We start from the raw sequence: 14252 nt of genomic DNA, 5'->3' as shown, positions 1-14252 counted from the left end.
AAAAATCTAACACAATTTAACCCCCCCCCCCCCCCCCCCCCCTTCTTGTGTTTTTCTCACCTTCACCACTCATACTCTCCTGCATATAAGTATATGTATTTCTTCTATTTTTCAATGATTTTGGGTTTCTATTTTGTCTTTGTTCCATATCTTTTGTCTTTTATGGCGAAGTAGTTTTTCTATGGTGTGTGCGTTAATTAGCTTTGAATATTAATCCCAGGTAAACGCAATTTAAATTTATGTACTGTTAAAACTTAAAATAAGGTTAATGCAAATTAAGTTTAGGTATGACACCTAAAACTTAATTTAAGCATGTACAACCTGTTAACCTCTGGCTAACGAAAATTAAGTTTAATTATGTACACTTAAAACTTAGTTTAGGTATGTACAGATGTTAACTGAAGGTTAACGCAATTTGAATTTTAGAATGGCTACATCACTTAAAATAAGTTAACACAAACTAAATTTAAATATGTACATGTAAACTCAGTTTACTTATTTACAAACTACTACATTTACCATTTATTTTTATGTACGTGCCTTTTTACTCAAACTGAACATATCTCATATAATCAACAAAGCACGTGCAAATTAGGGGTTACCAATTGTGAATGCAAAATATATCAAGAATCGAATTTGAAGGTTATCTTTTAAATTGGATAAAAGTTGCAAACAAAATGAAGAGAAAGTTGTACGATTGAGCTTTGGAAGATGAAGAAGAGTGAGTTTCGGTGAAGAGAAGAGAAAATGTGATTGTATTCTAGCTTTGAGAAGAAGGGCCACGCAGATTAGATTTTAGAAGAGATGAAAGGGTTTTAGTATAATGGAAATCTTAATATATAATCCAAGAGTCCACAATGCATGCTTATTTTGCCCTAACCCTAGATTCCTAAGCGTGAGATCCTTAACCCTAATCCATTTAATTCTTCTTTTTCGGTTACAGTCTTTTGGTGGATAATTGTGATTGAAATGCACACAACCTTCATTATCATTGTTCAAAAACGGTTGAGAAAATGATTGAAATGCACACAGTCTTTTGGTTTTCTGCATTCTGCAATGAATTCATTGCCGTTACAAAGTTGGTTTTCTACAATTTGAGGAGTTTTGCTCTCCTTTATAAACAGCATATCAGGATTTGTCTTTCCATCATTGCACAGGCATGGCTTACCACCATAACAACGTGGCGATGCTCACTTACATCATGTTGATTGGTATGTATGCTCAAACTTTTCTTCAAAATATGATGTTTTCCCTATACAGTTTCCTTTTTGTTTGCGGTTTGAAGTTTGATATTTGGTGTGTCGTTTTTTGCAGCACCACTTGATCCCAATCCAGTGACGGAAGTCGATATGATGATCAACGAGCTACGCCTTAAGTATAGGACATATATGGTTGAAGTTGACGTTGAATATGTGTGTGGTTTTGTTTTGGTCTGTTTTGCTTCCATCTGTTTTTCTTTTTTCAAACCCTGACAACGTTGTTTGTTTCCATAGGGTGCTATTCTATTGCCGATGACGTTTTCCCATGATTTTGGAGACCTACTCCAACAATATGCTACTCTGGTGGATCCAAAACGCAATCAGTTTGAAGTGCTGGTTGAAAGGAATAACCAAGGGATTTATTTAACAAAGGGTTGGCACGCTATCCGTGATTTCTACAAAGTGCAGTTTGGTGCATGGGTTACAATTGTGTTTATGGGAAATGGAAGGTTTGATATTAGAATCAAGAACAGGTTTGGTAAGAGAATTCGTTGCCCAACCTTTGATCCACCGATGAATTTTAGGGTTGCGCGCAATGTTGTTCCAGCCACCCTTGACTGGTTTGTTCCAAGGCCATTCATGCATGATGAGATGAACTTCCAGCTTACTTATGAGAAGAAGCTTGCTGTTGCTGATGTTGAAAGTGGATTTTTGGTACACGTTAACTATCATCGTGTTAAACCAATTACACATATTTGTCGTTTGTTTTTTGAATAAGGCTGGAACTTTTTTTTTGTTTTTTCAGGAACTTGCTGAGATTGGTTTTGCTTAAATGGCTTTGGATAGAGAGACTTCGATGATAGATATGGTGGACAAAAATGGCAACATATGGAACTGCACCCTCAATTTTTCAATGGATCCTGCTCCAAACTTCAAGATTGGAGGAGGTTGGGAGCTTATGGTCAAGGCTAGAAGGTTCCCAGAGGGTGCACGTGTGGTGATTGGTGCTCCTGCAATTGGCATGAATTTAACCCTCTACTTATGTGTGATTCGTCGTTGAGTTTAAGTTACCAGTTTGATCTAAGGCATTTTGTACTGAGCTTTGATGTAATTTTCAATTGTGGTGTTTCTGTTTTCATGAATAAGATAATGCAATCCTTATATGGATGAGTTTTTTGCATTTCACCAAGAGTTTTTGTTATCTTCTTTTCTGTTTTGTTTGTGTCAATAAAGCTATGAATTAATATACCTCTTATGAGTATTGTGAGAACAATTTAGTGATCTTTTGACTGCTTAATTTATTTGTTAACAAAGCTGCATTCCTGCATTACAAAACAAAGGTTGTGTTACTAAAATTCACCCATAACATAGGCACTTTCGTTTATAATGCATTTTGTGAGAAAGCTTTATATAACATTTTAAAGTTTAAACAGTATATTAATTGGCATACATATAATAAAAGCTGGTAGTGTTAACCTTATGGATTCATGAATTCATGGAACATAGACTATTACTAACAAGGCCTGTGAATTTTAATAATCGATATCTAGGAAGAATTTGACACATTACTGCTATAGAGTGTACACCAAAAAAAACATTGCTACTGTAAAGTATATAGTTATTTAGCAAATGAAAATAAAAAAAAAGGATCGGTTGGTATGTGGAAATTGTCTTCTATTAAAAAATGTTGGTTTTTGATTAAAAAAGTTATTTCTTCTATGTGATATAAAAGTGGATTTTGAAAGTTTAATAATAGTGGATTTTAGTTGGTGAAAGTTTGTTTTTGGTGTTTTACAAAAAAATTCGTATAAACAAAGAGATTGTGCATGGATGATGGATAGGGCTGGGACCATTTGCCCTAGCATTATATATTGCCTTCTGTTAAAGAATGTTGGTTTTTAATTAAAAAAATTATTTCTTCCATATGATATAAAAGTGGATTATATTTTGAAAGTTTAATAAAAGTTGGTTTTTGTTCATGAAAGTTTATTTTTGGTGTTTAACAAATAAATTAATTTTAATATTAAAAGTTGGGTAATTATTCATATATTGGTTTCAAAAAAGGAAAAAACTCCTTATTATATGTATTGATTGAAAACCGTTATTTTGTGTGAGTTGGAATATGATTGATTGAAAAGATATCAATGGACTTGGCAGTTATTTTGATGGAATATCAATTGCTATAACTATTGTTAATTCTAATTATTGGGACTCTTTACTCTCAATTTTGATGGAATATCAATGGGAGACTTTTCACTCTCTATCATTGATGCCAAAGCTGCGCCCAGAACTAAAAAAAAAACTGATATTGCAAAATTTATTATTGATGCCAAAGCTGCGCCCAAAACTGAAAAAAAACTGATATTGCAAGTGACTTTTTGGTTGTGTAGTGTATTTTAATGAGATACCACAAATTCTGATGTATATATAGACCATGGATCATCACTTTATTATTCACTAAACATTGAAATCAAAGTTCTAGGTGAAACTCTTCCTTCGTGTGCTTGCTACTAACATGGCTCCACTCATCACTCCTGTTGCTGCCATTTTTGCTGGAAAGATCAACATCAAACTTCGAGTTCGTGTCGTCCATGTTTGGACCGTGTCTGAGTTCAACAACCCAAATGAGGATAACTCTATTCACATGCTATTGCTTGATGACAAGGTTGGTTTTTTGGAATTGTATAATGTTGTTTTATATTTTGAAAATTATATTTGGCTCAGGTTGTGTTATATTTCACCTTTGTTTAATTTAAAAAAACAGCTTGGAAAGATACAAGCATCTGCTAAAAAACATTTGGTGCCAAAGATAAGGTCAAACGTGAAAGAGGGATCTGCATATGACATTGAGAATGTTTTGGTGACTAAAAACGATCCTAAGTATCAGGTTACCCAACATAAGTTTAAGCTACACCTTATAGACAGGACAAGGTTCTTCAAAATTGATGCAAGTACCATTCCTTTAAATCATTTCGATTTTATGCCTTTCAATGAAATATTGGAAGCAGAGAGGGAGGAAAAAACTGTTGGTGAGTGTCTAGACTTGAAGTAATATATTGAGCATAATGTTATTTTCATTTGTGTTTGCATATTGTTTTTTATATCGTAAGCATTTTACCGTAAATCCATTATGTGCAGATGTGATTGGACAAGTCGTTGAGAGAGATGAATTGAAAGAGAAGGATGTCAATGGCCGTAGGAGTAAGCTATTGGATCTTACCTTGCAGGATTCTGAGTATGTGGTTTAAAAAATTCTCTAAGTTTTATGTTATCAAATTTTGTTCGTTTATATTAACCAAGTGATATGTGTGTTTCAGAAGTAGGAGAGTTCATTGCACTCTATGGGCTGACTATGCTGAGAGAATGAATTCATTCCTGGCAGCTCATGATCCATCATCTCCTGTCGTGGTTTTGATCCAACAATGCAAGCTAAAAAAATACCAAGGGGTCATGGGCGTTTCCAATGCTTTTTTTGGAACTAAACTACTGCTGGATGGTGACTTGCCAGAAGCTATTGAATTCAAATCTAAGTAATATAATTTCAATTTGTCGAATTTTGTTTTTTTTCAGTCTTTGAAGTTATTAATGGGCTTTATTCTTCTAACTGATTTCTGCCCTTGGTTGCTAAGCAGAATTGATGGTGGAGATGTGCAAGTGTCCCAATGTATAAGTCAGAATACTACTTCAACGATTGTCCCTTTGGTTGATGATATGCTTCAGACAAAAAGAATGACAATTGAGGACTTAATAGAGGCAACTGAGGTATGGTATGTGATACTGTATGAATTGAAGTTAGATTTGTTAAATGCACCGTTTTATCTTTTTTTGTTGTTTCAGCAATGCCAAGGGATTGTTCTTGCTACAATTTGTGGGATCGAATCAGAATACAGTTGGTATTACCAGGCATGTACAAAGTGTGCAAGGAGAGTGAGGACTGTTGCAGGTCGTTTGTATTGTGGAAAGTGTAACACTGGAAGGAACGCAGTGCCAAGGTAATTGAAATCACAAAAAAACCAATTGTGTATAAATATGATTATTTGTTCGTGCTCAATTGTTTGTAATGTTGTTTGTCAATTAATTTATCAAATGTTGTATATTCTGAAATAGGTTCAAATTGCATGTTCAAGTCATGGATAACACTGGATCAACAAGCTTTATACTATTTGACCGTAACGTTTCAAAGTATGTGAACAGAACTGTACAAGACATGATTGATGTTCAGATAAGTTTGCTTACTGTCTTGCAAACTTGCATAAAACCGTTATAGCCATGGTTATGATAGAATTCCTCATTTATGTGCATTTTCTATTTCAAACGAGTTATATTAATTATTTGTGTTATGTCAATCAGCCCAACAATTCATCTGATTATCCGTCAGATCTTGACTCCTTTATTGGCAAGCTAATGCTGTTCAAAGTAGAGGTCAGTGATGGCAATCTACTTCACAATTGGCGCAATTATGCTGTCAAGAGAACAACTGCTGAGGAGGATGTGATCAATCAATTTGTTGTTTCCCATAATATAGAGGTATATTAATCAACAGCATCCCCCGTTATTTATTTGTGTGTTGAATGATTTCTTTCTTATAGTTTTTGTTTGCATCTTTAGCTTCCTGATAATGAAGATGTAGCAAATGAGACGGCATTGAACGCCGATGAGGTGTGAAATATATTCTTTCCATAGAGTTTATTTGATATTCCATGCGACACGATATTGATATCATTTTTAATTACAGAATCTAGAGAACGTTTGTGTTGGTTCATCCAATACTGTGATTAACCTTATGGATGCTATGGATGGTGTGGCTGATAACAATGGCAAGGAGAAAGGAGTTGATACTACGCCTTGCAGCAAAGTGTCTGGAAAGAGTTCTGCTTGAACAGTTGTTTTGGATTTGACCGAGTCTGCTGATGATGGAGATGTCTCTGCTACTAAGCCTGTCAAGCTCAAATCTGTTGTGTCTGGGAAAAGGTCTGCTGGAACGAGTTTGTTGGATTCGACCCCGTCTGCTGATGCTGGAGATGTCTCTGCTACAAAGTCTGTCAAGCTCAATTCTGTTAAGACTGAGCCAAAGAACTGAAATTTAGAGGATAAAAAATAAGTCAATTCTATGTTAATTTCTGTTTCTGTTTTTATGTGTGTTTAAGTTCAAAACTTTGGTTATTATTGAGCATGTAGCTCAGTGTTTGTTGTAGTCCTTTTTTAGAATTGGTGAATGAAATAATTTGATCCTAATGTGCTCAGAATTCCTATCAGAATTGTACTTTAATTTCAAATATTATTTTGAAAGTAACAAGTAACTTTATATTAGTAAATATTGAGAACTTGCACAACTAACTATATATGTGTAAGGCCTTAATTGAATGTTTTTTTACATAAAAAGAAAAATGTAATTGAAACTAATGCAGAAGTCATTGTGATTGACTTTAGGTTCATAGGTGTTAGTCAAGTTTGCAACATTTTGTTATGGGTTGTTCTGCTGAATGTTGTTGTCAGCAGAAGCTTTCTGTTCTGATTCTAGAGAACGCTTCAGGCGTTTAGCTGCCTCGCCTACTGGAAGAGAGTCTTCATTATCGTTTCCACGTCGTATCTGTTCATCTCATAGTTTGTCACTGCATTTGCGCCTTGGAACTTTATGGCCGCAGTGTCGTAGGCCTCTGCAGCTTCCTCTTCAGTTGCTGTTATCATGTGATCACTATTTATTCTTCATCTCTTTCAATTCTTTTGCATTATTGGAAACCTAAGATATAGGAAAATAACAAAATATATAAGGTAAGCCAGTTGCTGTTATCATGTCAATTTTTATTTAACCGCAGTCACCGCAAAGATCAATATTTTTTCAAAATGGATTTTCTACAATCAACTTTATTTTGCAGCTGGATATAGGCCTTTTGATCAAAGAAATAAATTTTAATTCTTAATCTAAAAATCTACAACTGATGGCTATATAGTAAAGTTGCATGTAGAAAATTTTCAAGTTCTCTTATTAAGATACCAAGTTCACATTGCCACCGTTTCTTTCACACGAACCACATTATTTCTGTAACAATTATATGGTATATGTTATGCATGCTTAAATATCTTTTTTGACAGATCACACATGCTTAAAATATGAATTAAAGTTTATTCTTAATTCAATGGAATCTCTTCTTTTATAGCATATACCATATGATTTCTTTGTACATTGGAAACTAAACAAAGAAATGACTCTTACAGGGAAATTGGTAGTAGCAGTGGGATATCCACCTACAAACTGTGCCATGGCAATTTGCAATGTTACAAAAACCATACCTATAAAACTATATAAACAAATAAGAAGAATATCAAATGTTTCAAGTGAATAAATAGTATAAAGACAAGTTGCAAGTAACTTGAGCAAAATGATATTAGTCACATAATGAGGGGTATAATCATCCACTATTTTAAAATTGATTGCACACTACTCACACTTTTGCTATCACAGTGTGGCTGTTCATATTTTCGTGGAGCATTAAATGTGAGCAAGAGAAGAGATTGTTGTTACATAAAATTGTGTATAAATGTTACCTATGTTTACAGTTCTGCCTAACCAATTACCATGATTTAGTGCTCATTAATAAGTTTGCCAATAGTACAGTCATGTCCATTTCTTCATGAATTCATAGAACATAGTAAACTTTTCCTATAATCGCCAAACAGAACCAGACCGAGCATGTCATCAAGTAGGAAGCGTAAAGTTCATGAAGGAAACGAAACATCGATTAATATAAACAATGGTAGGCATCTGGCGTGTTAACCTTTTCTTCAATTTATTATGATGACCTTGATGATCAATTCTGTCTCATATTTCAGATGATGGTAGAGGTAAACGCCTCAACAAATCTCCCGGTTCATGTCTCACTAAGATCTCGCCTGTTGGCCAAGGTAAATATCTTTTGCAAAATTGAATTCGCTCATCTTTCTTGGATGTTTTACTCATTTCATATTTGTGGTGTATAATCCAAAATGTTTGAAGAAAAATAATACTTTATGCGAGAAAATTAAGCTGTTTGACAGTAATGAATGTTATATGATTGATTTATATTTATTTAATATTTCAGGTCATCCCACGGACACTAAAATTACTGCATTTGGCTCTCAAACAAGTTGTAGAGTGCAGGACATTACAATGCATTGCAGCGAGAATGGTGAAAGCGAAGAGGTCCCATGTAATATTGATGGTTAGTGTGTTTAGAAATTTTCAATGAGATGAATTAAAACCTTATCTGCCCGGCTGAATGTTTTTATTGCTGATATATGAATTTATTCTAAATATCATATTATAACGATAATCTTACTGACCTTGAGGGAGAACACGCAGAGCATACTATAGTTGGCTCTCAGACAAGCTGTAAAATACAAGACATAACAATGCACTGTAACGAGAATGGTGAAAGCAACGAAATTCCAGATAATTCTGATGGTTGGTACAATTGTTTCTATAATTATCTCTTTTGTCACTTAATGTATTGGTAATGCATGAGTTACCCGGCTGAATGTTTTTATTGCTGATATATGAATTTATTCTAAATATCAGATAATCTTATTGACCTTGAGCAAGAACACGCAGAGCATACTATAGTTGGCTCTCAGACAAGCTGTAAAATACAAGACATAACAATGCATTGTAACGAGAATGGTGAAAGCAACGAAGTTCCAGATAATTCTGATGGTTGGTACAATTGTCTCTATAATTATCTCTTTTGTCTCTTAATGTATTGGTAATGCACGGATTATCTCATTAGTGTATTTTTATGGAACAGCATTCCAAGACGCGGTAATTGAAGTGGAAGATGAAGAAGATCTTGAGTTGAAGGGTAGTTTTTTGCCTCTATTATCAATTTTATGCATCCCTTAATAATAACCTTATATCTTAGTTTAGTAACTATTATTATTTATAATCAAAATGCAGAATATCTAGACATTGGCCAGCCAAATATAAAATGTCCCAGTTGCAAAGCATTGATGTGGTAAGACGAAAGGGTTTGTAAATCACGGCACACTTCAAATCCTGAATTTTCAATGTGTTGTATGCAAGGGAGGATAGAAATTGCACCATTCAAGCGACCACCTAAAGCATTATATGATTTGTATCACAAGAAAGACATGAAAAGCAACTTCTTTCTTGAAAACATTCGATCTTTCAACAGTATGCTTTCATTTACATCTATGGGTGGAAACATAGACAAGACAAATAATAATGGCAACGCTCCACCAATATATGTCTTAAACGGAGAAAATTACCATCGAATAGGGAGTTTACTCCCAACACCTGGTAACAGCCCCAAATTTGCACAACTCTATATATATGACACAGATAACGAGTTGAAGAATCGGATGGCTGCTGTTGGGTAATATCTTTGTGTGATAGTAATTATTTCAATTTATAATATGTCTTTCTATTGTTCTCTGAAGTCAAGTGTTCACCAATAATTTTGAAATCTTATTGTTATAATTTGTCTTATTCTTATTTAGGATGGATGATGATAAGCATTCGCTAAAGTCTGCCATTGTGGAAGAATTAAGGAACATGTTAGATAGCAGCAATTCATTTGCCAAATCTTATAGACTGGCTCGAGACAAATTGCTGCAAAATGATGCCCCTGAAATTAAATTGCGCATTTTAGGGAAAAGAGGTTATGATGGGCGCAGATACAACATGCCGACTGCATCCGAAGTTGCGGCATTGATTGTTGGTGATTATGATTCAGCCGATTTCGACAGAGATATTGTAGTCGAAGAACAATCTGGTCTCCTAAAACGTGTATCTGTGTTTGAAACATCATACTAGCCTTTGTAATATCCGTTGATATTTTCTAGGGGAGAAGATGGCTTCCGAAGGGACATAAAATTTAGTGATACTCATACCAAGTCAGCTATAAAGCGGCCTTTTGTTTCTATGAAAGAATGGTTTGCTTATAAAATACAGCAAAGAGATCTGTCGTTTTCGCACCTGGTTTTCTGTAGGCGGCTTTTCCAACAGTTTTTGGTTGATGCATACAGTATGATAGAGTCTTGGCGATTGAAATGGTATAGAGATCACCAAAAGGAGGTTAGGGCTGATATGTATAAGGGTTTATATGAAGCAGTACTCAGGGGAGACACAAATCCGACCACTGCAGGTAAAAGAATTGTTCTCCCATCAAAGTTTGTAGGAGGAGCACGCTACATGATACAGAACTATCAAGATGCCATGGCAATTTGTGCATGGGTGGGATATCCTGATCTTTTCATTACATTTACGTGCAATCACAAATGGCCGGAGTTAGTGGATTTTTTGAAAAAACACGGGTTAAGGTCCGAAGATAGACCAGATTTGGTCAGTCGGATATTCAAGATAAAGCTGAACATGTTGATAAAGGATATTAAAAAAGGCAAAAATTTTGGGAAAGTTAAAGCAGGTATTTATTATTCTTTTTTTTTTTTTTGCATCTTATCATTATTGGTGGCTCTTTTTTATTGTTGTATTTTTAGTGTCTGATTTTGGATTGTTTTCCATCATGCAAATATATGCAGTAATCTATACCATTGAGTTTCAAAAAAGGGGTCTTCCACATGCTCATATACTGGTCTTTCTACAACCAGAATTTCGGTGTTCTCATCCCAACATGATTGACAAAATTATATGTGCAGAGATACCAGATAAAGACCGTGAGCCTCAACTTTATAATATTGTGTCTTCTCTTATGATCCATGGTCCATGCGGACCACAAAATGATGGTTCACCATGTATGCTCAACCGCAAATGCACGAAATACTTTCCCAAGAAGTTTGTGGACCAAACAGTAATTGATCCAGAGGGCTACCCAGTTTATAGAAGAAGAGGCAATGGTGTGTTTGTTAAGAAAGGTGAGGCATTCGCTGATAATAGATATGTCGTGCCGTACAACCGACATCTACTACTAAAGTACAATGCACATATCAACGTCGAATGGTGTAATCAATCAAGGTCCATTAAATATCTATTCAAATATGCCAATAAAGGACACGATCGTGTTACTGCAACTCTTCATAACGTTGACGATCAGACATACGATGAAATCAAAATGTACTATGATTGTAGGTATCTTTCAGCATGCGAAGCTGTTTGGAGAATCTTTTCATTTGATATTAACTACAGGGAACCATCTGTTGAACGATCAAGTTTCCATTTAGATGGTGAGGAGCCTATCACATTTGAAGATCATGAAGACCTTGCAGATGTCATCCAAAAACCGCATATTCGTGATACCAAATTCGCTGCATGGATGGAGGCAAATAGATTATATCCTCAAGCAAAAGATCTTACTTATTCAGAATTCCCTCTAAAATTTGTGTGGAAAGCAGATGATCACAGATGGTCTCCAAGAAAACAAGGTGTACCAATCGGCAGAATCCACTTTGTCCCCCCAGGTTCTGGTGAAAAATTCTATTTGAGAACCTTACTCAACTATGTCAAGGGCCCTACATCGTACGACGATATTAAAACCGTGGGAGGTATAAAATACAACAGCTTTAAAGAAGCTTGCTTCGCTTTGGGATTGTTGGAGGATGATAAGGAGTTTATAGATGCAATTAACCAAGCATCTATGTGGGGAACCGCCAGCTACATGCGTAGATTATTTGTTGCTTTACTGGTAACCAGTCAGTTCTCTAGACCTGAAATTGTTTGGGAGAAGACTTGGCGGAATTTAAGTGACGATGTTTTAAGCACACAAAGACGACTGCATCGTGTTCAAGGTAAGATATATTAACCTTTAAAAAATTTTATTATGTCATGTACTTTATTTGTTGTGTAAAAAAGTTGAATAAGGTTTATGTGCTTTTCCATCCGTTCAAAGTAAAATCCTCTTATTCAATCCAGCTGCACGTTTTTAGTTCTAAAAGGATATGAGGCATTTGTTGCATCCATGAAATGTTTTTAATTTTTATTACATCTTTTTCCATTTGCTGGCAAAATGTAAGGATCTGATTAACTAAACAGACATAGCAAATTGGTTATACAATGGTACTAAGGTGTGAATTTGGACAATGTCAGATTATCATGAATTTCATTGCATGCTTTGCAACACACGCAGTCAATTGTGTCCCTTTTAATTTTATTCCATAATGTTTAGTTTTGCATGTTTGTATAAGTTAAGATAATGTCTCTTACCTTAAATATGTTGCATTTTCCATGCAGATTTAATATTGGATGACCATCAGTTGCAAAGCTATGCTCTCGCAGAGGTTGAGAAATTGTTACAAGGGCATGGTCAAAGTATGAAAGATGATTATCCAATGATGCCGCAACCAGACGCTTCAATGATCAAACGAGTGCGCAATATGTTGATGTATGATGAGTTGAAGTATGACAAAAATATATTAAAAAAAGAACACAAGTCATTAATGTCAACAATGACACAGGAACAAAGGAGTGTATATCACAAAATCATTTCCAGGGTAGATGCAAAAAAGCCTGGTTTATTCTTTGTGTATGGTTATGGTGGAACTGGAAAAACTTTTATATGGAGAGCTTTGTCATCTGCACTGCGTTCTAGAGGAGATATTGTATTGACCACGACATCAAGTGGAATCGCAGCACTGCTCATACCTGGGGGAAGGACTGCTCATTCAAGGTTCAGTTTACCAATTATGGTTGATGAGTGCTCTACTTGCGGCATTTTTCCAAAAACAAATTTAGCCGAGCTTATCATCAACGCAAAGCTTATCATTTGGGATGAAGCACCTATGATGCATAAACATTTGTTCGAAGCACTTGATAGAAGTCTAAGAGATTTGATGCGACATCATAACAACGACATGATGGACATTCCATTCGGTGGAAAAGTGGTTGTACTTGGAGGTGATTTCAGACAAATTTTACCTGTTGTACCCAAAGCAAATAGGCAAGAAGTTGTTAATTCTAGCGTTAATTCATCGGCCATCTGGCGTCATTGTGAAGTGCTAACGTTGACAACAAACATGAGGCTTTTGCATGGCTGTTTAAGTGAGGAGGTTGAGGAAAGAAAACAATTCAGCGACTGGGTTTTAGGAATTGGTGATGGGAACATTGGTGAAGTTATGGATGATGATATTAGGGTGCAAATTCCAGATGATATACTTATTCATAGCATAGGTAACCATATTGCTACTATTGTGGATGCTATATATCCATCTCTGGCTATGAATATGCATGACCCTTCTTTTTTCCAAGAAAGAGCCATATTGACACCAAAAAATGTCACTGTTGAGGAAATTAATGATTATATGCTGTCTTTGATCCCTGGTGAAGAAAAGATTTATCTTAGTTGTGATTCACCATTGACTAGGCCATCTATGGCTAGCAGGCCTGATGATATTCACACACCAGAATTCTTGAACACAATTAACGCATCTGGTCTTCCAAATCACAAAATAAAGTTAAAGGTTGGAGTCCCTGTTATGTTATTGCAAAACTTGGACATTAGTGCAGGCCTTTGCAACGGAACAAGGTTGATAATTACAAAAATGGGTAGATATATTCTTGAGGGAAAGGTAATAACAGGGAGCAATGTTGGAGAAAAGGTGTATATCCTCAGGTTATCTCTTTCACCATCTGACACGAGAATTCCGTTTAAATTCAATAGAAGACAGTTTCCCATTCGTGTATGCTTTGCAATGACTATTAATAAAAGTCAAAGCCAGTCTCTCAAACAAGTTGGAGTATATCTTTCACAACCTGTGTTCTCTCATGGTCAACTTTATGTTGCTATTTCGCGTGTGACTTCTAGGAGTGGGCTGAAAATACTTCTAACAGACGACGATGGGGCTTGCATCAATAATACTTTAAATGTCGTTTACAAAGAAGTTTTTCGCAATCTATCGTGAATTGGATTTTGTTGTGTCCCAATTGTATTAACTCACTTATAAACTTTATGTTTCAAGGTTTGATACTTACTATTAAAATTTGCTTCTAGAATTTACACATAGGTAACTTTTAGGGTACACAAATTGTTAAACTTGTGTACCCATACACAAACACTCCTTTAACGTTCAATTTATCATTTGAAAATTTAATGGTTAAGATGTAATGAT

At 35.2% G+C, this 14252-nt stretch overlaps 2 protein-coding genes and 1 pseudogene across 2 annotated transcripts; all 3 read left to right on the top strand.

Annotated features, from left to right (window-relative positions):
- The first annotated feature begins 1159 nt into the window (after window positions 1-1159).
- LOC146954805 (uncharacterized) lies at window positions 1160-2031 on the top strand. The gene is made up of 4 exons (XM_085746068.1): window positions 1160-1211; window positions 1315-1412; window positions 1494-1913; window positions 2005-2031. The coding sequence occupies exons 1-4, from the start codon at window positions 1160-1162 to the stop codon at window positions 2029-2031; spliced, it is 597 nt and encodes a 198-aa protein (XP_085602194.1).
- A 1683-nt stretch (window positions 2032-3714) lies between these two features.
- LOC146954804 (replication protein A 70 kDa DNA-binding subunit A-like) lies at window positions 3715-4733 on the top strand. Its single transcript, XM_085746058.1, has 4 exons — window positions 3715-3864; window positions 3964-4228; window positions 4338-4434; window positions 4517-4733. Exons 1-4 carry the CDS (start codon window positions 3715-3717, stop codon window positions 4731-4733), a joined length of 729 nt encoding a protein of 242 aa, XP_085602184.1.
- A 3157-nt stretch (window positions 4734-7890) lies between these two features.
- LOC146954803 (uncharacterized) lies at window positions 7891-14045 on the top strand (annotated as a pseudogene).
- Window positions 14046-14252: the final 207 nt, after the last annotated feature.

This window comes from Medicago sativa, chromosome 1 (assembly GCF_051527215.1).
Source record: "Medicago sativa cultivar Bolivia chromosome 1, Bolivia_mono, whole genome shotgun sequence".
Taxonomy (NCBI): Eukaryota; Viridiplantae; Streptophyta; class Magnoliopsida; order Fabales; family Fabaceae; genus Medicago; species Medicago sativa.
The sequence above is the reverse complement of the archived record's forward strand: the minus strand, read 5'-3'. Positions and strand labels throughout refer to the sequence as shown.